The sequence below is a fragment of the Mirounga angustirostris genome, unplaced genomic scaffold (genome assembly GCF_029215605.1).
Source record: "Mirounga angustirostris isolate CCGP_5_RB_7025 unplaced genomic scaffold, mMirAng1.0.hap1 SCAF_10, whole genome shotgun sequence".
Classification (NCBI taxonomy): domain Eukaryota; kingdom Metazoa; phylum Chordata; class Mammalia; order Carnivora; family Phocidae; genus Mirounga; species Mirounga angustirostris.
In genome coordinates, this window is record NW_026991718.1 from 296,026 (window position 1) to 323,269 (window position 27,244).

At 38.5% G+C, this 27,244-nt stretch overlaps 1 protein-coding gene across 5 annotated transcripts in view; it reads left to right on the forward strand.

Moving 5' to 3' along the window:
• The window catches only part of NBAS (NBAS subunit of NRZ tethering complex), a 322,841-nt gene that overhangs the window by 34,650 nt on the left and 260,947 nt on the right, over positions 1–27,244 (forward strand). For all 5 annotated transcript variants that reach the window (XR_010405385.1, XM_054509604.2, XM_045884116.3 and 2 more), the window contains 2 exons: positions 14,712–14,850; positions 21,952–22,020. Coding sequence is in view for 4 of the 5 variants with exons in the window: in XM_054509604.2 (XP_054365579.2) it covers positions 14,712–14,850; positions 21,952–22,020 (208 nt within the window). In the remaining variant the exon portion in view is untranslated. The remainder of the gene's footprint in view (positions 1–14,711; positions 14,851–21,951; positions 22,021–27,244) is intronic.

A 27,244-nucleotide genomic window follows, 5' to 3' on the forward strand; every position in this document is an offset into this window, starting at 1 on the left:
CTTCCCGCATGAGCAGGGAGCCCAATGCGGGGCTCGATCCCAGGACCCCGGGATCATGACCTGAGCCGAAGGCAGACGCTTAACGACTGAGCCACCCAGGCACCCCGTGGCCTTATATTCTTTAATGGAAAATAATATACACACATACATATACGTATATATGTGCATGTATATCTAATATATATATTTCTAATGTCTGACATACATTTTCTCTGTTTAAAAGTGTGTACAAACACATGTGTGTTTATATTGTGTGTGTGTGTGTGTGTGTGTACTGGAATGCAGGCTAGAAATATGTAAGGCTCTTAAGAGGGTGCAGGTATGGTGATGTGGGGATCCAGATGAAGGAGATCTTCCTTCCTCGAAAGATCAGGAAGTATGGCAGGCCTTGCACTTGCTTTGGAGAATGGCTACAATCTGGGCATGATGGCTATTCCAGGCAAAGTGACAGTGTGAACAGTGACAAGAGGAAGGAAGCCACAGTGTACTTTGGGGAAATTGCAGGTGGTGTAGTTTGGCTGACACTGTAGGGTGTATGTGGCGGGGGGAGAGACGTGGTGGGACATGGGGTCTTGGGAAGGCAAGTTGAGGTCAGATAATGGGGAGCTTGAGTGGCAGCTTGTCTTTAGGGAACTCAAATTTTTGAGAAGAGAAAATAGGATCATCTATGCTTGGAGGAATGTTGATTCCGCTGGGAGAGACTAGAGGCTAGGTGACTCCTAGCTGATAGTGTCCTAGTTAAGGACACAGGCAACGAGAGCCTGTTTGTTTTCTTATATAGATTTGCTATTCTCAGTTTGTGTAACATTTTGGGCACTACTTAGGTGGACATCATACCTAATTTTTTTCTATTTTGGTGAATGGATCCTATATTTCCAGTTAGAGTGTTAATCACACCACAGAAGGAAGGCCTGTTCTTGGTTCTGCAGTCACGGAAATTCTTGATAGCATTCAACTTGGAGATGGATGGCTGCATTAAGGTTTCTGAATGAAAACTGTTACAAAGCAAGGGGTATGTGTAAATGCCCTGTTGTGCCTGACAAAAATATTGCTAGGCTGTTTATTTTTTCCATTATGCAGTCTTTTTTAAATGAAAGAAGCTGAAATACTCATCACATTTGTATTTATTTTTGGTTACTCTAGTAATGTGAGCCTGTGATATTTCTCATCTACAAGGATCTTATAAATGTGAAATAAATCAGCCAGAGTGTAGTTGGAATAAATGGTAATGTACAAACTCAAGGTTTTATGAAATTCATTGTTTTGTCTGATGCTGCAAGCACAGTTGAAGAAGAGAAATCGAGGTGGTAAACTGGGTGATAAGAAACAAAAATTAATGGAGCAGCTTCGGATTAACTCTGTGGATTTTCTAATTTTGACCAATTTCCTTCTTTACATGTCCTTACTGCCTAATGAATGTATTTTATTCCCCTCCCCCACCACACTCTCTCCTCTTCTGGTCCTGCTCCCCTTTGAGACCCACCCCAAGACCTCCCTGCTGTTTTTAGTATTTTCTGTTCTTGGTATTCTCTGTTAATTTTGGCTTAGATTGCACCTTGATTACAACTAAGAGGAATTTCTTACCTCCTCTGCATTCTCAGAGGGGACTGAAGTCAGCTGTAGTACTGTATGCTCAGGGGTGGAGATGCGCATGTAGTGCTTCCCCTCTAGCAGTCTGCAGCCGATATTGGGAGTCCTGTTCACAGAGAAGGGCACTCAGTGTGAGTTAAGTTCAAATAGAAGACTTTGTCTGTGTTTTATAAATGACATTGTTTCCATCAGTATAGCTTTTTTTTTTTTTTAAGGTTTGGTTTTTAATTTCATTGTGAATCTCTACAAGCAAAATCGGACATAGTCCACTTTAAATGTCCAACAGTTCCTTGATAACTACACAAAGAGTGTTTGAAGGTAACTTCTTTTAGACTCTAATTTACATCACAGCAGTGACAAACAATAGAGAGTATGCATTCTTTCTCTGACCCTTTTGAGAAGCCACCCATGCCCAGAATCCTTGATGACTTTTTGATACTGATCTTAAGTGTATAATTCAGTGATTTTTTTTTTTTTAGGAAATGTTTATAATTGTGCAGTTATGCACTACATCAGTTTAGGATATTTCCATTAGCCCTAACTTTCTCTCATGCCGGTGAGTTTAATGGAATATAAATCCTATCTCAGTAAAACTATAATAAATAATGAATGAATAAGAAAGAAAAAAAATCCTACTCAGGCCTTCTCTTGAACATTTTTTATATTAAGAAAAATACTCAGCTTTATGTTAAGAAAGATACTCATACTGTCTGTGGAGAAGAACCATGACTAATTATGTCATGGTTGTGCAAAGGGAGAATCCAAACATTTGGATAATGACAAAATTTTTTTTCTCTCAATCAGCTGTTTTAGGGCAAGTACAGTTTGTACAGAAAGAACTTGAGACAACATTTATAGGGAATAATAAGCTGTGGTTGCCTTAAAATAGGTTACAATCAGATTACAAAGGACTCTGGTTAAAGAGTAGTTCGTAATTGATGCATCATTTGGAGCTGCTGCTAATCTGGGGGAGACTCAGGGGGTAGAATGGAACGTGGTCTCTAGAAAGCTGCTCATTTTCAGGGGAGACTGAGGAATACCAGTAAGTACTGGCATGCTGCAGTGTTAAAGGGCTATGCTTCATGTATATTGACTTGACTCATCTCCTGTGGGTTTCTGATTTCCCTGAAACAAAATTGTAGCCATTTTAAATACGTGAGCCCTTTATCCTCATGGGGGTAAAGGCAGCAGTCCAAATAAAATAGCTAGTACTTAGTGGTAGAAATCAAAAATGTTTGTTGTGCGAAAGAGCTCTCAAGTGACAGGATGATAAGTTCCCTGCAACAGAATGGAAGAAAAACAGTCTTGGGGATAGAAGGGGAAGGGGTGCAGTGGAGTATGCTGAAGGCCACAGTCTCTTCTTAATACATCACTTTTGTCTAGGGAGGGGTACATGGGTGCCACAGATGGTTAAATTCGATCCTGTGGAGGGGGTAGTGTTGAGAGTTTCTACCTTAAAGGTTTATCCAAGGGCTTAGGCAAATTTTATTCTCCTACTGTGAGGTATAACTTCTGTTAAGATCTATGAGATGCATTTGGAAGCCAGTCAGTGGATTTTCACAGCCATTACATTGCTGTAACATTGCCCATCTTTCTGGGTCCTAAGGTCGTACGTATTCTGTGAGAATCAGGGCATGGTTAAGTGAAAAGATATGCTCTCTTGACAGCTGGAGGACCAGTTACGTGTAAATTGCATTGAGATATTTTTCATAAACCCTAACTAGATAAGATTAATAATTTTATGAAGGATTCCTTCTAGAAAAGGAAAGAGAGTACTGTAGTTATGATCATTGCTGATTATCTGCCACTGCAGTGAGAGAGTGCGTTTGGCCTTTGATAATGTAGGGGCTATTGGCATTTGAGAGACTAATGTGCAGCCTTGTACCTGAGAAGTGTGAGTGTCAGTAATTGAGTTGACCTTATATTAAGGAGTTTTTCATTTTGCCTCCCAATTTCTCATTTCTCCAGCATGAGAAAATTCTCCTTTTTCTAAGGTCAGGTCAGTTTTTTGAGGAGAAATGAAGGGTGCTATTGTCTGTAGAGAGAGCTGCATTATCTCATAGAGGTCAAAGCTCTTGGTGTGAATAAGGGACTTCTGAGCTTCACAGACTCAATTTTTTGGTTTTATAGGGATTTCTTTTGGGGAGACAGGGAAGTGGAGATTGTTGGCCACATCCTGTGATCTGTTTTCATCCAGAAGATGTTACAGATAGGTAGTTATGTGTGACTCAGAAGTATCTTGGTCCTTAGCCCTTCCCATCTGGCTGTCTTTTAAGTCAAAGACTTCTGTGTTTAAAGATTCTTTGATAGGAGGGGCTCATTCCCTTATGTTACAGTTACATATAAATAGACCTTTGCAGACCTTTATAAATTTTTTACTCTGTTCAGCTGATAAATCAATCAACTGATCCCCCTTCCCCTCTCCCCTCATCTTTTTTTTTCAGAGTGTTTGATTGTAGTTTAATTTGATACAACTTTATTTTTTCTTTAAAAAATTTTTATTATGGAAATGTTCAAGCACACACAGAAATTCAGTGACCAGTATAACAAATCTGCCTATTACCCAGCTGGATGTAACTTTATATGTCAGTGCAGTTCATTCATCTTAGGCAAGGTATTTTGTACTTTGTTTATACCCCCCACCCTCCAGTTATAAGGACTACTCTACAATTCCTCTGCAAAGATTTACGGACATGCAATTTTAGGAAGTAACTTGGGCCAGATTGAATTTTTTCTTCTGCCTGGAATGATGCTAGCTATTGTGCGTTCCCTTTGGGAGTAGAGAGCTGAAAGACGACTCTTGAGTTATCTTTAGCTCATTTTATAGGAACGAAGGAGTGATGTTTAATTATGTTTTACGGACAAATAGAAAATTAAAAAAATATGTTTCTGACCTAATAGAATGTGTACTGGCTTAGGGGACAGGAGATCTGAATTCTGTTCTTGGTTCTGCTTATTAGCTGTGTAATTTCAAGGTTAAGTCATTCTTTCTGAACTCATTTGCTGGCATTGCGCCGGGCACAGACAGTGTATGGTTTTAGTAAAGTGCTCAAGTATCTACGAGGTCTGGTATAGACCACAGACAGCGTTTAACAGAGGAAAACTGCGGTAGGGAGTTTAGTAGCAGGCATTAGAGACAGACCCATTGTCGGGGATACTTGGTGGGCCACAGTAAGGGTTCAAAGACCAAACTTCTTTTCCTGGGAAGACAAGTTTGAGAAAGATTTTAGTAATTGAACTAATTGAGTTGAAGATGAATTTGGTTTCAGAACCTGGGTAGTTCTGAAATCAGGATCCAAGGTAGACCTGGAATGGATCAGATGGGCGGATGCTGAACATACTAGGCTTTTGCAGTGGTGTTGCTTAAATCCATCCTGAGGATTAGGAGGCAATGAAGTCTTCAGATGATTGTTGGCATCAGCTGTGGGTTGAGGGAAGGAAACAGGGTCAAAGACCTCTGGGAAATCTAAATTAACTTGTTAATTAGTATTTTTATGAACATTCTGCTTACCAGGCTTGCGGTTCTTAACAAGGTATGGACACCAGAATCACCCATTGGAAAAAAAGTTTTAAAATATGCATACCTAGGTTGTACTGTTAAAGGCTTGATCAAGTAAGGTATAGGATGAGATTGTAGCATCTGTTTGTTAAAAGGCTCTATAGGGGATTCTGATTCCCCCACTTGAGAACCCTGTGCTAAGACTTTGAAAGATTAAATAAAGTGAATAAAAAGATATCCTTGCTTTTGAAGTTGCCCTAATGAAGCATAGGACTAATGCTAGATTTCTAATTTGACGAGTCACCTCCTTTCCGTAGGTTATGGCTGCTTAGAATACTGGATTGAGAAGTGCTGGGTGCCCAGGTCTGTAGTTTACTGACTCCTGTTCTGGATAACTCTAGACCTATATACATTCTTATATTTCCTAAAATGCCTTTTTTTTTTTTTTTTAAACAATAAAGGCGTAGATAGTTTTATTGGTAAGCTTCATCAAGCTCTTAAGCAGTAATTACTATTTTTATACCAAAATATAGATCAGAATGCTTTTGTTCTTCAAGATATTTGTACTTTTCATTTTTCCTTTTTTTCCTTAAATTCCTCTCATTTATCTGTACCTTGTCTTAGCATGATTGTCAGTGCTGATTGCAGTGCTTTGGCTGGAATATCAATAAATTTTGGTTCAGTTGTTAACATTTACTTGACTTTGTCAAAACATGAAAAAAGGAAAAAGCAGTACTGATGCACTGGAATGTAAACTTCACGAGGGCAGGAACGAACTTTGTGTTATTCATAGCTCTATTTTCAGTGTTTAGAATGTAGCCTGGTGCATAGGGTGCTCAATAAATATTGAGTAAATGAGTGAAAGCCCGAATTTGGAAGAATTAAAATGTAAGAGCTCAGGCTGAAGAACTCTATGAATGGAAGGCCTGAAGCAGGTTTTTTCAAACCTTTCTTAGATGAAATTACAGTCTCATTTAACCTATGGGACTATAAATTCCTTTGGGGCAGGGAAAATTTGGTTTCCTTACACAGCATTTCTTACACTGCTAGCACAGTACCTTGCAAAATTTAGCCACTTCTTAAATTGACATTGAATTGACTTAACCTGAAGTTATTAATGTTATAATTGAAAATTTTTAGAGTCTTTGCTGATTACCAGATACTTACTGAATCTCAGTCTTCACAATTCAATAAGATGGTATCCTAACTGCTCTTGTGTAGATGGAGAAACTAAGCTCTGAGAGGTTAAGAGACTTTCCTAAGATGATATGACTGTTATGTGGTAAGCTCATGTCTTCTGATACTCATGCTCAGTAGGCTTTTCTCTGTACCTGGGTTTGGAAAACTATGGCCTGTGGGCCAAATCTGACCTGTTTCTGTATAAGCCTGTGAACCAAGGATGGATTTTAACGTTTTTTTAAATGTTTGGGGGAAAAAAAAGAATATTTTATGGCCCATGAAAACTATATGAAATTCAAATTTCAGTGTCACAAATGTAATTCTATTAGAACTTGGTCACACTTAAAAAAAATATATATTATCTATGCTTTTTTGTACTGTGACAGAGTAGTTGTGAAAGAGGCTGTTATGGCCCACAGACCTTAAAATATGTGTTTTCTATTTTTTTTTTTTTTAAAGGTTTTATTTGTTTGACAAAGTGAGTGAGCACAAGCGGGGGGCGGGGGGAGCGACAGAGGGAGAGGGAGAAGCAGGCTCCCCACTGAGCAGGGAGACTGATGTGGGACTCGATCCCAGGGCTCTGGGATCATGACCTGAGCCAAAGGCAGACGCTTAACCGACTGAGCCACCCAGATGCCCCTATTCTCTTCTTTTTTATAGAAAATGTTTGCTGACCTCTATTCTATGCCAGCCAACCCGCTGAGTATGGGTTCAATTCTGCTTAGAAGATAGAAAATAAAGAGTACTGAACTTTATATATAGATTTCCTTGCACCCCTTGGTTCTAATTTCTAGATTGCATTTTAAGGAGTTTATAACCAAGTACCACTCAGTTTTAAATGTACAGTTATTAAATTGCTAGAAAAATGTGATGAGTTTTATTACTAAACTAAGCAGTCTTTTCCCATCCAAGAAAAATCTTCATTGTTTTGCCTTTAACAACTAACCATTCATTAAAATCAGTTTTCTGTGGTCATTCTTAAGTTGTGTTGACTAAAGAGTGTCATGCTTCATGATTTGATTTCTAGTGAGCTGTGTCCTCCAAAGCTCAGATTATAGATTCAGGCATAATGTAAAGCTGCGCTCTTATGTGGGCTCTGTACTGGCAGCATCAGAATCACTGGGAGAGACTGTCAGAAATGGGGACTCTTCAGGGCGCCTGGGTGGCTCAGTCGTTAAGCGTCTGCCTTCGGCTCAGGTCATGATCTCAGGGTCCTGGGATCGAGCCCCGCATTGGGCTCCCTGCTCCGCGGGAAGCCTGCTTCTCCCTCTCCCACTTGCCCTGCTTGTGTTCCCTCTCTCGCTGTGTCTCTCTCTGTCAAATAAATAAATAAAATCTTTAAAAAAAACAAAAAACAAAACAAACAAAAAAAGAAATGGGGACTGTTGGACTCCATCCTAGGCCTGCTGAGTTAGACCTCTGGAGGAGTGGCCCAGCTTTCTGCTTTTACAAGCACTGTAGCTGATTCTGATGCATATGTGTGTTTGAGAACCACTGATGTAGAGAGTCACAATTATGTATGTTTTCTTCCTATATCTAATAAATAGACATGAGCAGAATTTTAAAATTTGAAGTGGTAAGGTTTTTGAAAGAAAGAATGTATAAGATAGACTAAAAATGAATTAAAATGGGGGAACAGTTTCCATTATCCCAAGAGAACACTGTCTTCTAGCTGTGAAATAGTAGGTAACAGTTTTTGAGCCCTTATTTTGATGGGCACAACCTTAGGCACTTCTTAATTTTGAGACCTGTAGTTTCTTTTCTTTCTTCCCCTTCTGCGGGTTGTATGCTGCAACCCCAGCGGTCATTGGGCAGAGCGTATACAGGTGTTTCCTTGTATTTCAAACTTCCTTCTTTCCTCAGCTTTAAGAAGTTTTGAGCCACTAGATGGCAGATTCTTCCAACAATTATTAGATTGAAGAGCCTTCTTAAACCATTTGTAATTCTTCTTGGAAATAATTTGTAGTGTCCCATTCTCAGGATCACATGTGTGGTGCTTAGGGACACACATTCTCTCCCTACCTCCCTTTCCTCAGATGGCCTTGACCACCCCTATGTCATGGCCCTTTGTTCTGCTCCGGCCTCTGCCTTTACTCCTGCTCATTTAATTCACCCCTTCTTGTGTTTTTGGCTCCATCAGTCACAGTTTATTTTTGTTGTCTGATCCCTGTGTTCCTGCTTTGGGTTTTAGACTCTTAGACTGTCAGAGCTGGAAAAGAGGTTCATCTATCATTTGGCTCAGCCCCTTCATTTCTCAGGTGGGAGAGCTGAAGCCTGGGGAGGTTAAGCCAAGGACAAGGGCTGTGTCTTATTTATCTTTGTGCCCCGTGGTGCTTTGCATGTAGCACGCGGATAGAAGTTTCTTGAGTGGAACAATTGTGGTAAACGCTGTGAAGAATACAGGTAGAATCTCTGTGCCCAAGTGGCTGCAAGTTTGCTAATGGAGGCAGGATTTGAATAACTGTCCCAGTAGAGAGGGAGGAGGTGGTAAGTGCCCAAGAAGGGAGCAAGACAAACTGTTTTGTAATGTTAAGGCCCGCTCCTCCTGCTTTTCTTTTATAGGCTAGAAGCACGCACTGTGTTTATTGTTCTCCAAGCACACCGTTTTACAAACTGGAGTCTGTTCTTTGACATCGAGTTCCCTTTGCTTAGGATGCTCTTTACCTGATCCCTTTATCTGTCTGGGAAATTGTTTAAAGGGTAAACTTTTCCGCTGATTTTAAGCCAGTGAAGCCTTCCTTGGTTTCTTCCTCCATGCAGTTTATTTATCTGCCCTTTGGGCTGTCTTTGTACCTAACTCCAAGGTCATTGAAGAGATCCAGTGCGGTAGTGGCTTGTGTCCTTTCCCCTGGAGTGGACTGTGCTCGTTTTCATTCCTTTGTGTCAATATTATCCCCAAGGCCATCTGAGGAAAGGAAGGTAGGGACAGAAAGCGTGCCCCTAAGCACCGCACCGTGCTTGATCCTGATGAACTGGGAAAGCTAAATGTGACACTGTAAATTGATGACAAGAAGAATTATAAATGGTTTATTAAGAAGCTTCTTCTTAGCATATTCTTCATTGCTTAGCACACAATTTGCATTTAGCAAATATTGATGGGATGCAGGGCATTTCTTGAGATTACATTTGTTGCAGAGGTATTGGAATCTAAGACCCAAGATTTTCCTATTTTCCACAAAATTTTGAGGTCAAAGATTATTGGGCAAGGTAATCGCCCTCTCTCTCTGCATGTCAGTATTCTGGATGGAGGAAATTATTGCAACAGAACAACATTAATGATATAAGTTATTTTCTACAGTATGTCTGTGGACTTATTTTTTGCAAAAATCTAACAGTCCTTTCAGGAGTAAATCACAAAATGCTTAAGCTATAACCATTAATATGTAAACAACCTCAAAATGTCACAAAGTAAATGATATGCTAATTTTATTTTCAGTATTTGGCTAGACTTGTGGATTGGTGTTATGTGTTAGAGCCAATTTACTGAATTTTCTCACCTGGACTTCATTAACTGGAAAAATTTATGTACATAATTTGGGGTGCTCTATCTTGGTGTTACTCTTTTTAAGCTAAAGAGAGAATGATGTAATGAACACCTGGGTACCTACTACTCAGAATTAACAAATATTAAGATTTTCTTAAAATCTTAAGGTGTGTGGGTGTGTGTACATACACATATATGAATAAAAGACAGGAGTACAAACAAAACTTCCTACTTCCATTGCTTTGTGTCATGATTTTGTTGTGACCTTCCCTATCATCTATCTAGCTATCATCATCTATCTGTCATCTACCTATTGTAGTTACATTGCATGTTTCCCTGAACAACTTACTGAATTTATCCATCCCTTGTAAACATTTAAAATACTTCTTATTTTCCTGCATTGTAAATAGTGCTGCATGAAATACTCTTTTACCAAGAGATAAATATACCCATACAAGAATTTCTCTAACAGTTCCTTAGAATAGTTAGGTGTATGTGTTTGTTAGGTATTGTCGTATCATTCTCCAAGATGATTGCTCCAATTTGCGATTTCACCAGTACTTTTTAAGAGAAACTGTGTCCTTAAACATACTCTGTATTGTTTTACTGATTTTTTTTTTTTTTAAACATAAACTCTATGCCCAACATGGGGCTCGAACTCACAGTGCCAAGATCAAGAGTCGCATGCTGTACAGACTGAGCCAGCCAGATGCCCCTAAATCTATATTGTTTTAATCTGCGTTATTAACTTCTGGATTTCTCTTTTTGTGACTTGCTTAATTCTTTGTCCGTTTTTCTTTTGGGCTGATTGTGGAAGATCTATATAAATTGTTTGCTAATACTGTTACTTTCATGTACTCTCCTGGTGTGTGATTTATCTTTGTATGGATAGAAATTTTAGATTTTAATATGGTGAAATTGGGAGGAGAATGTCTTAATGACACGAGGGTAGGGAAGTATTTGCAGGTCAAGATGCACAAAGCACAACTCATAAAGGGAAAGATTATCAGTGTGAATGGAGTTGGCTTTTCTTTTCTTTTTCTTTTTTTTTTTTAAAGATTTTATTTATTTGAGACAGAGAGAATGAGATACAGAGAGCATGAGATGGGGGAGGGTCAGAGGGAGAAGCAGACTCCCTGCCGAGCAGGGAGCCCGATGCGGGACTCGATCCAGGGACTCCAGGATCATGACCTGAGCCGAAGGCAGTCGCTTAACCAACTGAGCCACCCAGGCGCCCGGAGTTGGCTTTTCTTAGACCTGCTACCTGCCCATGTAAATTTTAGATTTGTCTAGTTCTGTCACATCAGTTTCAGTTCCACGAAAAATTCTGTTGGGGATTTTATTTGAAATTGCATTCAATTTATAGATTAAGAAGAATTGACATCTTTAAAGTATTGGGAGTTTGTCAAAGAGCATGGTATTTTTCTCTTTTTATTCATGGCTCTTAGTCTCTCACAAACATTTTGAAATTTTTTCCCTAATACTTTGGTTTACCAGATATCGGCTTAACATTGTTTAGTGTGGTCTTTATCAGTGAATCACCCCCTTCCCCCATTTCTGCCCACCCCTGCGGCCATGACCTTTCCCCTTCTCCCTGCCTCATCTTCTTGTACTTACTGGTGAAACTTAGCAAGCATGGGGACAGGCGGGGGAAGTAGAGTTGCTCTAGCACCCTTCACTGTGCTACTTAAGGAGAAAGTTGGAGTTTTAAATTCAGTCATTCAGGGAACATTTACTCTGTGTACAGTGCTGGGTCTTGGACTTCTCTCCCCTCTCTTTCATTGACTGTTTTCATTCAAGTTACATCATTTTACCATCTAGGAGTACATGATTAGTGCCATCATTCTGCCTCTTTTTCCACTTACTCCTTAATTGGGCATTAATGGAGGAAAGATTGTTTGGAAGCAGATATCGAATCTCTTTTGTTCTTGATGGAGTTTGTCATGTAGCCAATTTGATGTGTGCATGGCTGTCTATGATATTTATCAAAAATCAGAGAGAGGCAGTGTATTCTAGTGTTAAGACCAAGGGATAAAAAATCTGAAATTTTGGTTAGCTTTGTATCTCCTTCAGTAGTTAGGCAACTTAGTTCTATACCTATGTATGTATGTACGTATACATATATGTATGTATTTTTTGGTCAAATAATCCTTTATTGAAATATTTTCCTTTGCAGTTCTTAACTAGTGGGACATTCCACTGCACCACTGTTGATGTCATCTATGGATGTCATGAGGGTGCTGACCATCAACATTGCAGCCCACAGATTGGGCAGTTTCCAGACCTCTTTAATGGTTCCAGAGAGTTCTCTGGCGAAGGAGTGGTGCCGCATCAGTTGGGCAGGGTTGACAGTCTCATCAAAAGTGATATTTCCGCTGTGCGGCTGTTTTTCTACTTCTTTCTGTCTCTTGGTAGTTCCTTGAGGGCTTTGATAATCAGGGCAGAGACACAAGGTACCATTTCAGTCTGGGCCTGTCTGTTCTGAACTGTCCGTTTCATTGTCATCCTTAGACCTTCTAATTACTAGTTGATAACTAGCAATGTTATCACCAACTTCTTTGGAGACAAACCCAGGGGGCCGATCTTGGGGGTCAGGACAGACGTGGCTCCGACTTTGCCACCGGGGCACCTCAGGTATATCTCACTGGGATCAAACTTAGGTGGCATGGGGGGCTGAACCTGGATTCTGGATGACTGCAGAGAGTTGCATATTTACTTCTGCCAAACCAAAAGCCAAAAGCTACATATACTTTTTTAATCTGAAAATTAGATATGTCCCCTCCTTGACATGGTAGTGCAGATTAAAAAATAACGTCCAGTCCTTTGAGAAAAGAATTATACTGTTAATATAAATATATATGTTGTACATTGAGCCGAGGAAAATTAGTTATCAGGATCTGCTTTATCCTGGCCTTTTAGGGATTTGTTGAATTCTCTAACAGTGTTTTTATTTTTACTATAATTATAGGTTACTGATTTTTAAAGATATGCTTTATGAATCACATATTTCCTGTTTGAAAAACCATTGAGATTAAATTCAGAAATGTAGATATTCAAAATTGCCTGTTTTCTTCTATTTATTCAGAGGACTTTTTTTTTTTTTTTAAGTAATCTCTATGCCCAATGTGGGGCTTGAACTCATGACCCCAAGATCAAGAGTTGCATGCATGCTTCACCAATTGAGCCAAGCCAGGTGCTTCCGGAGTTGTGTGTTTAAACAAATTGACTTTTGAAAAAAAATTTCTTTGTGGAATATTTGAAGCCTGTTCATAGAGACGATAGTATATTGACTCCTTTGTGCCTGTCATTCAGTTTCAACAATCATTTCGTGGTCAATCTTGTTTCATAGATATCCCCAGCTATTCCTCCACCCACCTGTTTTGGATTACTTTTAAGTAAATCCTTTTGATATGCCAACACTAGAGAGCCTTACGAAGTGTTGTTTTCTTTTACCTTCCAATTTCTATGCAGAAACTGAAGTTTTTTAAGTTTTGATTTTACCATGAGCATGGTCTAGAAAAAGGTGACTGATTTGTGTGATGGAATGCATCTTCTTTCTGATAAAATGGGAGCATGGTGATAACAATACTATGTGTTTTGCTTTAAAAGGAGCTTGATAATTATTTTCCGCCATTTGGGACAGTGATAGTTCCCGTTAGGGGCACATTATATGCACAAGACCCATGAAACCCGTGGCCTAGCTCTTCTCTTACTATATTGCCTTATTGTCATTGGGAACAAAAATAATTCACTGGTAATTGTAGTGCTTCCTTTAATATATCAGAACTTTACTTTCAAACTTTTCTCTTTTTTAGACAGATGATTATAATATCTATTATATAGTTCCCTGCCAGATTTGGTGAACATGACTTTAAAAATCACGACTGTTTGTGGTGACTCTAGTTAAAAATACTGTGTTGCGTATTTCAAAATTTCTTTTTTTTTTTAAAGATTTTATTTGAGAGAATGAGAGAGAGAGAGCATGAGAGGGGGGCTCAGAGAGAGAAGCAGACTCCCTGCTGAGCGGGGAGCCCGATGCGGGACTCGATCCCAGGACTCCAGGATCATGACCTGAGCTGAAGGCGGTCGCTTAACCGACTGAGCCACCCAGGCGCCCCATGGATTTCAAAATTTCTAAGAGAGTAGATCTTAAAAGCTTTCATCACAAGAAAAAAAAAATTTTTTTTTGTAACTATGTATGGGACGGATATTAACTAGACTTATTGTGGGGATCATTTCACAATATATACAGATTTTGAATTAGTATGTCATACACCTGAACTAATATAATGTTACGTATCATTTATACCTCAATAAAAAATCATGACTGGGTTTTATTATTAATCAACTTAGTTTGTGTAGCATCACACGGCTTTGAACTTTTAGTATATGTTAGACTGTTTGCTCTGTTGGTACCTTACCTCTAATTGCTAATGAAGTAGAACAAACAGTAAAGTAAACCGATCATAATGCACATCTAATCTACTACATAGTCTTGTTTCAGTGTAGTCAGACTGTAGAGTTCTGTCCTATCCAGGGCGCTCCCAGCTGTCCTTGCTAACATCTGTAAGTGCGTACAGTCCACTGCTGTAACGAATACATGTATACCTGGATGTGGTGACAGACCTGTGTGTTAAAGTTTACTGGTGTTGATACAGTTTCTTCACTGTTCAGTGGTCAACCTTAAAACCTTTTTACTCTTCTTAGAATTCCCATCCGGATTTCAGGTGCTTGAATGTTTAAGCCTTCCTCTGTATAAGTGAAGGTGAAATTCTAATTGAAAAACCATCTGCTTTTCTTTTGGTGGTTTCTTCTAAAATGTTGAACTTTTAGGTTTAGTATATAGTAATTCTACTTTAGTTTTCTTTGTGAAGGTGGCTGTTTCTGCTCTCCTTGTTTTGATGTCCTCTTATTCAGACTGCAATTTATCAGTTCTTTTTATTCCTCTGTGTTTTTTAGACTTTTGCTGGTTGGTGGATGTGAAACTGCTGAAGTGGGCATATCAAAAGCTTCTCGCTATGGCCTGTCTGCCTGGAGAGTTCTTTCGGGATCGCCTTATTATAAGCAGGTTACTAATGGTGGAGACCGGGTCACTGCAGTAAGTATTAGTCACGCCATTTCGCTTTGCGAGTAGGTCTCAGCAGGACAGAAGGAAATACTTTGTCTTAAATGAGGAAAGTGACTTCATGTGGAATTTTAGCACTTCTTTCAAATATCAAATTTATCTAAAGTGTTTTTTTTGTTTAACTTGGTCTCATTTTTATTAACAGAATTGGCAGATATTAGAGAAGGAACCTAACAGTAGTCCTATTACTTGCATTTGCTTATTTAGACATTAATGTTTATTCAGCACTTTTTATGGGCTGGCAACTGTTTTGAGTGGCTGTGCATATTAGCTCACTTAATTCTCACTGACTTTTTGAGGTAGGTATCGTTACTAGCCTGTCTATGAGGAGAGTACAGAGTAGTTAAGTAACTTCCCTGGGTTGCCGAGCTTGTAAGTAGCAGAATCGGAGCACGAGCTTCAGCACAGTTTCCCCCGTTCAAGTTCTTTACCACCATGGTACACTTGCTAATATTTTGGTCTGTGTTCACCTGGATGATTCACCCAGCCGTTCATTCCTTTGCTGTGTAGCAGAGCACTTGGTGTGCTGTAATAGTCCGTACAGGCTAGGTTCTGCTGTGATAATAAAACCGTCCGATAAACAGATGAAAACTCCTCTGACATTTCTGTGGGTTACCATGTAACAGTTCATTCCTTATTTGTGGCAAAGCCTGTTCTTGGTGCCATGACTCCCCTGGACAGTTTGTTCCAAGTGATGATTAAAGAATCCACGCAGCTTGGTGACCTCTTGAGGTTCCAGTACCTCAGTTTATAGGAGGGGGAAGAGGGGTTTAAGAGGTGGAACTTTTCAAACCAGAGCTAACATTACCTGTGCTCACAGTTCATGTGTTCTAACTAATCACGTGACCCTTCCTACCTTCAACAGGCCTGGGAAATAGTTTTTCTGTGTGTCCAGAAAGGCAAGAAAAATGAGATATTGATGAATACTAATTTCTCTGCCATATTGGCACCCTACATATTGTTTACTTATGTTAACTGCAGGAAATCAAGCACTTGATCACAGTTATGCATCCTGTGCTTAGCACATTGCCTTACATGTAGTGGACGCTCAGATACGTTTCAAGTGAGGAAGAAACCAAGAAATTAAAGGGAAACACAACATAAGTGAATGTGTCATGTTGTTTTTTTCCTGTAGTGAATGTATTTGTCCTGTTATTTCTGTTCTAAAATGCACTGATTTTAAAATAATCCTCTAAAACCATGAATGGTTAAAGGTTTGGTGTTAAAAAGGAAATAATGAAGAAGTACTTTTAAAAAGAAATCTTAAGCAATTATTGTAAACTTCCATTCATTTTTTTTTCTTTAGCTTTTAGCATGTTTTGAAGTACGTGATTGTGAATTTAACCCAACAAAGTAGTTTTTTTTTTTTTTTAATTAGCTCAACGTAGTGGTTTATATGCTACTAGACCTTCTAACAGTTTGTATTTCAGCATGAGTTTATAGTCGAGGACTGTGCTTTGTGCTTTTCCTTCCATGCATTATCCCTCTACCCATTCTAGGTACTGCCTCTTCTGCAGGATGCAGGGAGGAGTCCAGACTGAGTGTTAGTGGCCACACCTCACAGATACGGAGCCTAAGACCCCAGGACTAAAAATAGGGGAACACAGGTGGAACGGATCTTCTAGACTCTGTTGAGTACCTTCCCCCGCCCCCCATAGGAAGTTATATACAGATCAGTGGTACCCTCAGATTTATCTATGATGATTATCCCATAATTCATAAAGAGGTAGGAGTTGCTTATACATATTAAACATATTATTTCATTTCTGCAGGAAGTTAGTCCTGTTTCTCTTTCTGATTTAATTCATACCCAGCTTATAGTTTTCTTTGTGAGATCTACCAGGGCAAATCTTGGAAAGTGTTTGAAACCGTTTCGGCTCTTGAATCTAAGTGTGATGTCTGCAACTTATTTTTAAATGGTTTAGTTAAAAACATAGTTTTTAAGTTTTATTTAAGTAATCTCTACACCCAACACAGGGCTTGAACGCATAACCCCAAGATGAAGAGTTGCACGCTCCTCTGACCGAACCAGCCAGGCGCCCCAGTCAAAACCCATAATTTAAAAGATATGTATACACACACAGAGATAAAGCAAGTGTGGCAAAGCATTAATAATTGGTGGACCCAAGCAAAAGGCATACTGGTGTTTTGTTGTACATTTACTTCAGCTTCTCTGTAGCTATGAAATTTGTCAAAATTAAAGGTTGAGGGGAAAAAAAAAAGAAAAAAAACAGGTAAGTGTGGAGAATACAAGGAGAGATGAAGTAGGCAAACGGTGAAAGTCCATTTCAGTACAGATAATCAAGCGTGTTTGTGACAGAATGGTCTGGGAAAGGAAGAGTCACAGAATATGGTCACATACCATGACACCTTTCTTCACCTTGGCTTCTTTGCATTCTCTTGTGCTTTCACTTTGCTCCTCACTGAAGTATTGGAATCTGATTTGCTATGGTCCTTCCTTCTCCAGCTGAAGCTCTGGGATTGCAGTCTCTTAGAAGAAAATTGCCTTTGCACTGACAGAATAAGTGGGGGAAAACATTAAATTGCAAATTGAATGCTTGGCTGTATGATTAATTTCTTCAAATGCTGCAAGTGTATTTTAATTACATTAGTGGCTCTTAAATGTGTCTTGCCGCTAAACTTACTGTCATTCTACATAGCCTGCCCCTGCCTCGAAGTAATTTGAATTACAGGATTAATTCCTTTTGTCAGGTGGCAGATATTGTCCTCATTGAAGGTGTTTGTTTAAGGTTGCTATTATGTTGGGGTGGATATTGATGAAAAATGCTGCTGACACATACATTCTAGCCTCTCACAAGGCTGCTAGGTTGTACAAAGAGACTATGCAAGATTCAATATGTGCATTGACCAAGGTTTCCAAATTAATGTGAGATAGTTTTATCTATTCATTTGTTCAACATTGAATCACTGCTCTGGGTATTAGGAATAGGAAGGTAGCATCCCTCAAGGGGTTTTACTGTATTGGAGGATATAGCTATGTCCACAAATAAGGGCAATAAGCTGTAATAGATAGCAGGTTTGAATCCAGTAACTGGGAGAAAGGAAAGAACCCAGACTTGGGAGTCAGAAGTCTGGGATTGGAATCTTAGTTTATCACTTACACTTGTGTAGTAAGGCTTTTGCCACAGTCAAACGAGCTAATGTATATGAAGGCCTTTGGTAAGCCATAAAATGATCTATAGTGTTCATTATTATTATCTGTGTGTATTTTTAAGATTAGAATTTTAGAAAATATGTAAAAATGAACAAAACTAATTTTTATGTTATTGCTGTTGCTGCTTTTTGGGTAAAGGATGTTTTTGTGGAAAGAACACAGGCATTTTGGAATCCTATTTCCCTGAGAAATCCCATTTCCCTCAGAAAATAGAAATAATCGGAGGACTATTTCCATAAGATCCCACTCCCTCCCTGCATCTCTGTCTGTACACGGTACCTTTTCTCTTGTTTTTACAGATGAACTGTCCTTGTGCCCGCTAAGGCCAGCTGGTCTGTTTGTCCACCAGATCTCACACTCTTGCTTACTGAAGGATATTTTTCCTGCCTCATGAATTTTGCTGTCGATTAGATTTATCAGCATACAACATGCTTTTATTTTTCCATCATAAAAACCATTTTGTTTCATTTGGTTTCGGGGGATTTAGACCCCACTAAATCCTGCTACCACCCCCATTTATTTCCCTTTCTTCAACATGTTTGAGAGCTGTCTGTATTTGTTTACACTTCTTTCTTTTCTCTCTTGAATTCGAATTCACTTGTGTGGGAATTTACCTCCATCATTTCACTGAAGCTATCTTTTTGATGTTATCAGTGCCCTCCAATATTTTACCAGTTTATCAGTTTTATTGGTAGTTTTTCTTTCTTTCTTTCTTCTTTCTCTCTCTCTCTCTTTCTTTCAAAAAAGATTTTTATTTGAGAGAGAGCAAGAGAGCGAGAGAAAACATGAGTGGGGGGGAGGGGCAAAGGGAGAGGGAGAAGCAAGACTCCCCGCTGAGCAGGAAGCCCGATGCGGGGCTCGATCCCAGGACCCCGGGATCATGACCTGAGCTGAAGGCAGACACTTAATTGACTGAACCACCCAGGCGCTCCTATTGGTATTCTTTAATCCCTACTAATTGCTTTTACAAAAATCAGTTTATTTTCCTTTTTCCCTTTCTGTTCTCTTCCCTTTTTAAATTGTGTTATTGCTACTTTGACAAAACATGTAATATTTGCACATTAGTTTCTACCCTCATCCTCACCTTTCTTTAGTCTTCGATGTCCATTTCTTTTTCAGAATGCTGTTACTTCTTTTGTTGAAATGTTCCCAGTCATCTCTTGGTTGGATGAAATTATCTTCTAGTAGATGTGGTTTGTTTTTGTTTTTTAAGATTTTATTTTTAAGTAATCTCTGCACCCAACGTGGGGCTTGAACTCACCACCCCGAGATCAAGAGCTGCATGCTCTACTGGCTAAGCTAGCCAGGTGCTTCTCTTTTAGTAGATGTTTTAAGAAAGTCTCATAGGTAAAGAGTTCCTTAAGTTCTTTTATGTTCAAAATTGTTTTCCTATAGCCTGGATATTTGAAGGAAAACATGTCTGGAGGTAAAATCCTTAGTTTACCATTTCTTTCATTGAACTTAAAGAAAAGCCACTACTCTGTTATTGCTTTGCTTTGCCTGTGGAATTTGAAAATTCTCACTTATGTTAAATTATTTTCCCTACAAAGGGAAACATAGAAATAACATAAAAATGTTATTTGGCCATTTTGTTTAGAGTGCCTTGAGGATTTTTGTTATCTTTGTGTGAAATTTAATAGCTTTCCTGGGTTATTTCTTGGAGTCGATTTTTTGGGGTTAATTTTCTCAGGTACCCCCATTGGCTCTTTCAGTGTATAAACTCAGATCTTTTTCAATTTCTGGCAAGCTTTCTTAGATTATAATTTTGATAATGTTTTTAGATAGATGTCAAATCCCTTTGCTACATTCCCTTGTCTGTCCTTCCTGGGCCCTGCGGTATTTTTACAGTTTGCTTTTGCTCACCACCAGGCCTTGTAGTGGGTGTCATGGGGAGGTGGGAGTTGGCAGGAGCAGTGGAGATGACACCTGGGATTTGGTGATTTTTATTTTTCTACTTAAAATCATTTTGAAGTTTGGGTTATCGTCTGTCTTCAAGTTAAGCTGAGGGCACTTTTTTTTAAGATTTTTTTTTTATTATTAATTTATTTGAGAGTGAGAGAGCACGAGTAGTTGGAGGGACAGAGAGAGAGGGAGAAGCAGGCTCCCCGCAGAGCAGGGAGCCTGAGTTGGGGCTCGATTCCAGGACCCTGAGATCATGACCTGAGCCAAATGCAGACGCCCAAATGACTGAGCCACCGAGGCATGCCTGAGGGCATGGTTTTCACATAGATTTATCTTTTTCTGTCTTTCTGTCTGTCTGTCCTGTAATCTCTGCACCCAACCTGGGGCTTGAACTCATGACCCTGGACCAAGAATTGCATGCTCTACTAACTGAGCCAGCCAGGCACTTCATATTTTCCCTTGTTTTTTTTTTTTTTTGGAGGAAATATTGGGAAATATGGAGCTAGGTCATCACTAATGGCTTTAGCTACTCAGAGGTTCTGGTAGGAAAATTTTTAACCTCGACAAAACAGTACTCCTTTTTCTCTTAAGGAAAAATTCATATAGTATAAAATCAACCATTGACCATCTTAAAGTATACAGTTCACTCGCATTGAGTACATTCACAGTGTTATGCAACCAACCATCACCAGGGTCTAGTTCTAGGATATTTTCATCACCCCAAAAGGAAACCTCATACCTATTAATTAGGTTGTCACTCCCTGTTCTTCCTCCCTCCAGCTCTTGGTAGCCACTAGTCTGTTCTGTTTCTATGGATTTACCTATTCTGTTTCATATAAATGGAATCATACAATATGTGGCCTTTTGTATCTGGTTTCTTTCATTTAGCATAATATTTTGGAGGTTCATCCAAGTTGTAGCATGCATCAGTGCTTCATTCCCTTTTATGGCTGCACTGTATTCCGTTGTGTGAATATACTACATTTTGTTCTTTCTTTAGTGGTCATTTGAGTTGTTTCCACTTAATAGTATTGCTATGAATATTTGTTTGGTACAAGTATTTGTTTGAATACCTGTTTTTGGGTATGTACTGAGGATGGAATGGCTGGGTCAAATGGTAATTTCATGTTTAGCTTTTTGAGGAATAATCATACTTTTCCCCAGCAGCTGTACCATTTTACATCCCCTCAGTAGTGTACTAAATTCTCTTCATCTTCAACAAAACTAGTTGTTTTCTGTTTGTTAAAGTATTCCTTTCTCCTCTCTTGCTTTTATAAATGTATCTCTTAAATCTAAAGATAAATAGTCTTGTGTTATATTATTTCAAATACTGGTTTCTAAATGTTGATTTTTTTTTTTTTTTTTGGTATTTTTTCAAGTATAGGATCAATTCCTTAATGAATGAAATTTCTACTGGAAATTTTGACTTTTCCATAACAATGATAGGATAAAAATGATAACCCGGAGAACCTCATTTGAAAAGAGCTTGAGTGGCTTCTAATTTGCATAGATTGTAGTAGATTTGTTATGTGTGTATTTAAAAAACAAAACATTTGAGTATGGGTGTATGTTGACATATTTACCACTTGGATTTTTTTTCCCAAATAAAAATAGAGTCTCACCAAGATCTTGGACACCTATTGATTTTCTCAACTATTTCTTTTTTTTTTTTTTTTTTTAAGATTTTATTTACTTGTCAGAGAGAGAGAAAGAGAGTGAGCCAGTGCAGGAGCAGGGAGGAGGGGCAGAGGGAGAGGGAGAAGCAGACTCTCTGCCTAGCAGGGAGCCCAACACAGGGCTTGATCTCGGGACCCTGAGATCATGACCTGAGCTGAAGGCAGACATTTAACTGACTGAGCCACCCAGGCACCCCTATTTTCTCAACTATTTCTTAAAATACTAGGTTTGCTGTAATTTGCATTTCATGACAAAAGAATTTTTACAGCGAGAAAGCATTCCATTAATTTTTCTTTGTATGATGTGCATTTATTTTGTAGGTACCAAAGACATTGGGATTATTAAGGATGTTAAGTGTCAAGTTTTATAGTCGCCCGGGACAACAACAGGTAACTCATAAGCTTAACCTTGTGCTTCTCAGATATTTTCACCCTGAGTACCTTTAAAGGACAATTGAATGAACCTTGAATGTTATAGATCTTCATCTGGATGTGCTCTTAATTGCACACTATGTGGGCGTATACATAAGTAAAAATTCATAGAACTATTCACTGAAATTTGTTTTACTATATATCATTATCTCAATAAAGAAACTTAAAGTAAAGAATGAGTCTGGGAATGTAAGCCAAAGAAATCTCCTGGAATCATTATATGATCTGAAGTTTTTTATCTTGTGAGTTTTGTATCCTTGTCTACAATACATCCTTTTCAGTTTGTTTTAATTAAAAAAAAAAAAAAAATCTGAGGTTATTGAAGCTCCCAGAAGAAACAAGCCACGTTGATTCTGAGCTTCAAGTACCATTGTTATACTGCTTTCCTCAGTAAGAGATGTGTGGATTCAGGGCAAGGATGTTTGTCAGCTTCATCCTGATATGAGTGAGACGCTCAGGAGCTGCCTCTGGGGGAGGTGGTTCTATTCACTCTCTCTCTGTCTTGCTTTCACAAATGTCTGGGCCCACATGGAGGCCTCGGATCATACCCTTCCTGTTTTGGGGAGAATCGAACAACCTCATTTTTCTGTTTCTCCAATTTCTTTACTAACCCAAAGGAAATTATAAGAAAATACAGAAATCGTAAGAAATAAGATGAGCGTTCTGTTGCATTTGTATTTAATATATTTAAAATTTTGAGTTCTAGTTCTTTCTATGCCATTGACTTCAGCTAAATCATGTATTCTGGATTGGTTTGGCATTTTGTCTGTAGAAGCAAGCAGTACCACTACTGTTTATGTCTGGAAGGTCACTTTCATGTTGAATCCCCGTATGTTTGTGCTCTTTTCCAGTTAGCATTCTCTTCAGTCAGTTCATGGAGTTTGTTTTCATTTTGCAGACGAAGAAACGTATGGAAGATCAAGTGACTTGGCCTCTGCCTTGCACTTGGTTCTTTCTAATTTACTATGTTGTCTCTGTTGGTCTATTAACATTTTAGTGCAGGAGAGCCAGAGCGTTACTTTGCTTTTCCTCCCTGTGTCCTTTCCCCATTCTCCTTAATACTATTTAAATTACTATCTTTTTTTTTTTTCATATTTTTAATTTAACTTCTAGTTAGTTAATATACACTGCAATGTTGGTTTCAGGAGTAGAATCTACTCCTAAGTTACTATCTTTAACAAATTTTAAAGGGCTCACTTTTTAAAAAAAAATTTATTTTGTTGACTGTAATAAAACAAATGTCATTTCAGTGTTTATTCATTTTTTTTTTTTCTGTCAATGAGCAAACACTCCATTTGAGCCCAGGCATAATGTTAGAGCTGAGAATAAATAGGTGAATAAAATGCGTTGTATTTCCTCAAGGAGCCCTCTGTGTAGTGGGGGAGACGGTTGTAGAAGTGGTTGTGAAACAACACAATATTACACATTTTATAACCCCTTCTATAACATCATATGAAGTACCATTGAGGTGCAGAAGAGGGAGCCTTTCATTCTGGAGGGGATACTTGATTTGGAAGTAAGAGTTCCTCATGCAAAAGGAGGAACACCGGATGTTTCCAGGCTGGCAGCAGCATGTGCAAAGTTCTGGAAGTGTCCGCAGTGCTGGGATTCTCCGGTTTGCTGGGCTGCAGGATCCATAGACGCTTGTGGTTTGTATTCGGTGTTTATTTCACTTGGACTAGTGTAGTTGTAGTATCTTTAGAACAAGAATTATTTGGGGATTGCTATTCATGCTTCTCCTTTGTATTATATCCTGTGTAATTATTAGATACTGTGTTTATTAGTTGATTTGGGATATTAATAGGCAAATATGACTCTGTTCAACCAGTATAGAAAGACCTGTTTTTAAAAAAACCTTCTTACCACCTGGGAACTCCAGTTGTGTGTTGCCTTGACCCTGCTATTGGCAGTTCTCTTGTGTGGAATGCGGCTCTTTCTCCTTAATGAGAGTATCCTCTGTGATTGAGCACAAGGGAGAAGCAAACAACTCATTTCCTTACGTTTTGATCTATCCTAATGGCACATTGTACCAGAATCCTTAAAAAGATGTTATGAAATTAGTATTCTAAAATCAATGCCTTCAGTAAATATCTGAATGTTATGTGTTACCTTATTTGTACGTGATGGTTCCTAGCCCAGAAATAATTATGGGGCATAGATTTTTTTGCGCTGTAACTGTAGAGCTGAAAGGCCTCATATGGGTTATCTAATAATTCCCTATTACTGTGAATGCTTTCTAGCTTACATGTACTTTCACATGATCTCACAGGAAGCTTGTGTTATTGGCATTATGATGCCTATTTTATTTTAATTCAAATATAGTTAACACACAGTGTTGTATTATTTCAGGTGTACAATATAATGATACAGCACTGTTATCCGTTACTCCGTGCTCATCATCAGTGGACTCTTTAATCCCCTTCACCTATTTCACCCATTTCCTGCCTCCCCACCTCCCCTCTGGCAACCACCAGTTTGCTCTCTGTATTTGTCTGTTTTTTTAATCTCTTTTTTTCTTTGTTTTATTTTTTAATTCCACATATGAGTGAAATCATACAGTATTTTGCCTTTCTCTGACTTATTTCGCTTAGCATTATATCCTCTAGATTCATCCATGTTGTTGCAAACGGCAGAATTTCATTCTTTTTAGAGCTGAGTAATATTCCATCGTTTATAATATACCACATCTTCTTTATCCATTCATGTATGGATGGACACTTGGGTTGGGTCCATAGTTTGGCTTCTATAAATAATGCTGCAATAAACATAGGGGTGCACATATCTCTTTGAAATAGTGTTTTCATTTTCTTTGGGTAAATACCCAATAGCGGAATTTACTGGATCACATGGTAATTCTATTTTTAATTTTTTGAGGCACTTCCATACTGTTTTCCATAGTGGCCGCACCAGCTTGCATTCCCACCAACAGTGCATGAGGGTTCCTTTTTCTCTACATCCTAGCCAACACTTGGTATTTCTTGTTTTTGATTTTAGCCATTCTGACAGGTGTGAGGTGACATAGTGGTTTTGATGTGCATTTCTCTGATGATTAGTGATGTTGAGCACCTTTTCTATATACAGATGTCTGTTGGCCATCTGTATATATTTTTTGGAAAAATGTCTTTTCTTGTCCTTTGTTCTTTTTTTTTTTTTTTTTTTAAAGTAGGCTCAATGCCTAGCATGGAGCCCAGTGCAGAGCCTGAACTCATGACCCTGAGATCAAGATCTGAGCTGAGATCAAGAGTTGAATGCTTAACCAACTGAGCCATCCAGGCACCCCGATCTGTTCATTTCTAGTTGTTTTTTGTTTTTTGTTTTTTTTTTTATGTCGAATTGTGTAAGTTCTTTCTTTTTTTTTATTTTTAAAGATTTTATTTATTTTTAGAGAGTGAGAGTGCACACATGTGAGCAGGGAGATGGGGAGGGAGAGAGAATCTGAAGAAGACTCTGTGCTAAGTGTGGAGCCTGAGGCAGGGCTCCATCTCATGACCCTGTGATCATGACCTGAGCTGAAATCAAGAGTTGGATGCTTGACCAACTGAGCCACCCAGGCGCCTTTTTAAGTTCTTTATTTTTTATATTAGTCTCCTATTGGATATAAAATATGCCAATATCTTCCTCCATTCAGTAGGTTGTTTTTTGTTTTGTTGATGGTTTCCTTTGCTGTGCAAAACTTTTTATTTTTGTGTGGTCCCAATAGTTTTAATTTTCTTTTTGTTTCCCTTGCCACAGTATATCTAGAGAAATGTTTCTATGGCTGATGTCAAAGAGATTACTGCCTATTTTCTTCAGGAAATTTTATGGTTTCAGGTCTCATATTTAAGTCCTTAATCCATTTTCAGTTTATTTGTGTGTATGGTGTAAGAAAGGTGTCCAGTTTCATTCTTTTGCATATAGCTGTCTTGTTTTCCCAGCACCATTTGTTGAAGAGACCATTTTTCTCCCATTGTATATTCTTGCCTCCTTTGTTGTAGGTTAATTGACCATAAAAGCATGGGTTTATTTCTGGGCTCTCTATTCTCCTCCATTGATCTATGTGTTTTTTTGTTTTGTTTTTGTGCCAGTACCATACTGTTTAGATTACTATAGCTTTGTGTTATATCTTGAAATCTGGGATTGTGATACTTCCAGTTTTTTTTCTTTTTCAGGTTGCTTTGGTTATTTGGGGTCTTTTGTGGTTCCATACAAATTTTAGGATTATTTGTTCTAGTTCTGTGAAAAGTGCTGTTGGTATTTTGATAGGGATTACACTAAATCTGTAGATTGCTTTGGGTTTAGTAGTGTGGACATTTTAATAATATTGGTTCTCCCAACCCATGAGCATGGGATATCTTTCCATCTGTTTGTGTCATCTTCTGTTTTTTTCACTGATGTTTTATAGTTTTCAGGGTACAGGTCTTTTACCTCCTTGGTTAAGTTTATTCCTAGATTTTTTGTTTTTGTTTTTTTGGTGCAGTTGTAAATGGGATTGTTTCCTTCCTTCCTTCCTTCTAAGGATTTTATTTATTCATTTGAGAGAGAGAGCACAAGGAGGGGGAGAAGCAGAGGCAGAGGGAGAAGGAGACTCCCCTCTGAGCTGGGAGCCCAACATGGGATGTGATCCCAGGACTTGGAGATCATGACCTGAGCTGAAGGCAGACCCTTAACCATCTGAGCCACTGAGATGCTCCAGGATTGTTTCCTTAATGAAGTAGCAGAAAGAGAAATTATTAGTGTATAGAAATGCAACAGATTTCTGTATATTTTATATCCTGTGACTTTACTGAATTCATTTATTAGTTCTAGTAGTATTTTTGTGGAGTCTTTAGGGTTTTCTATATGTAATATCATGTCATCTGCAAGTAGTAAAAATTTTTACTTCTTTCTTACCAATTTGGATGCCTTTTATTTCTTGTCTGATTGCTGTGGCTAGGACTTCCAGTAGTATGTTGAATAAAAGTGGTGAGAGTGGACATCCTTGTCTTGTTCCTGATCTTAGAGGAAAAGCTCTCTTAGAGGAAAAGTTTTTCATTACTGACTACAATGTTAGTTGTGGGCTTTTCATATATGGCCTTTATATGATTCCAAATAACCAACTGCTGATTGTCTGGCATATAATATTATCTTTCAAAGAGTATATTAATAATAAAAACTATGTATGTTCTTTTATAAAGAATATTGGCTTGGAAAGTTTTTTTCCCAA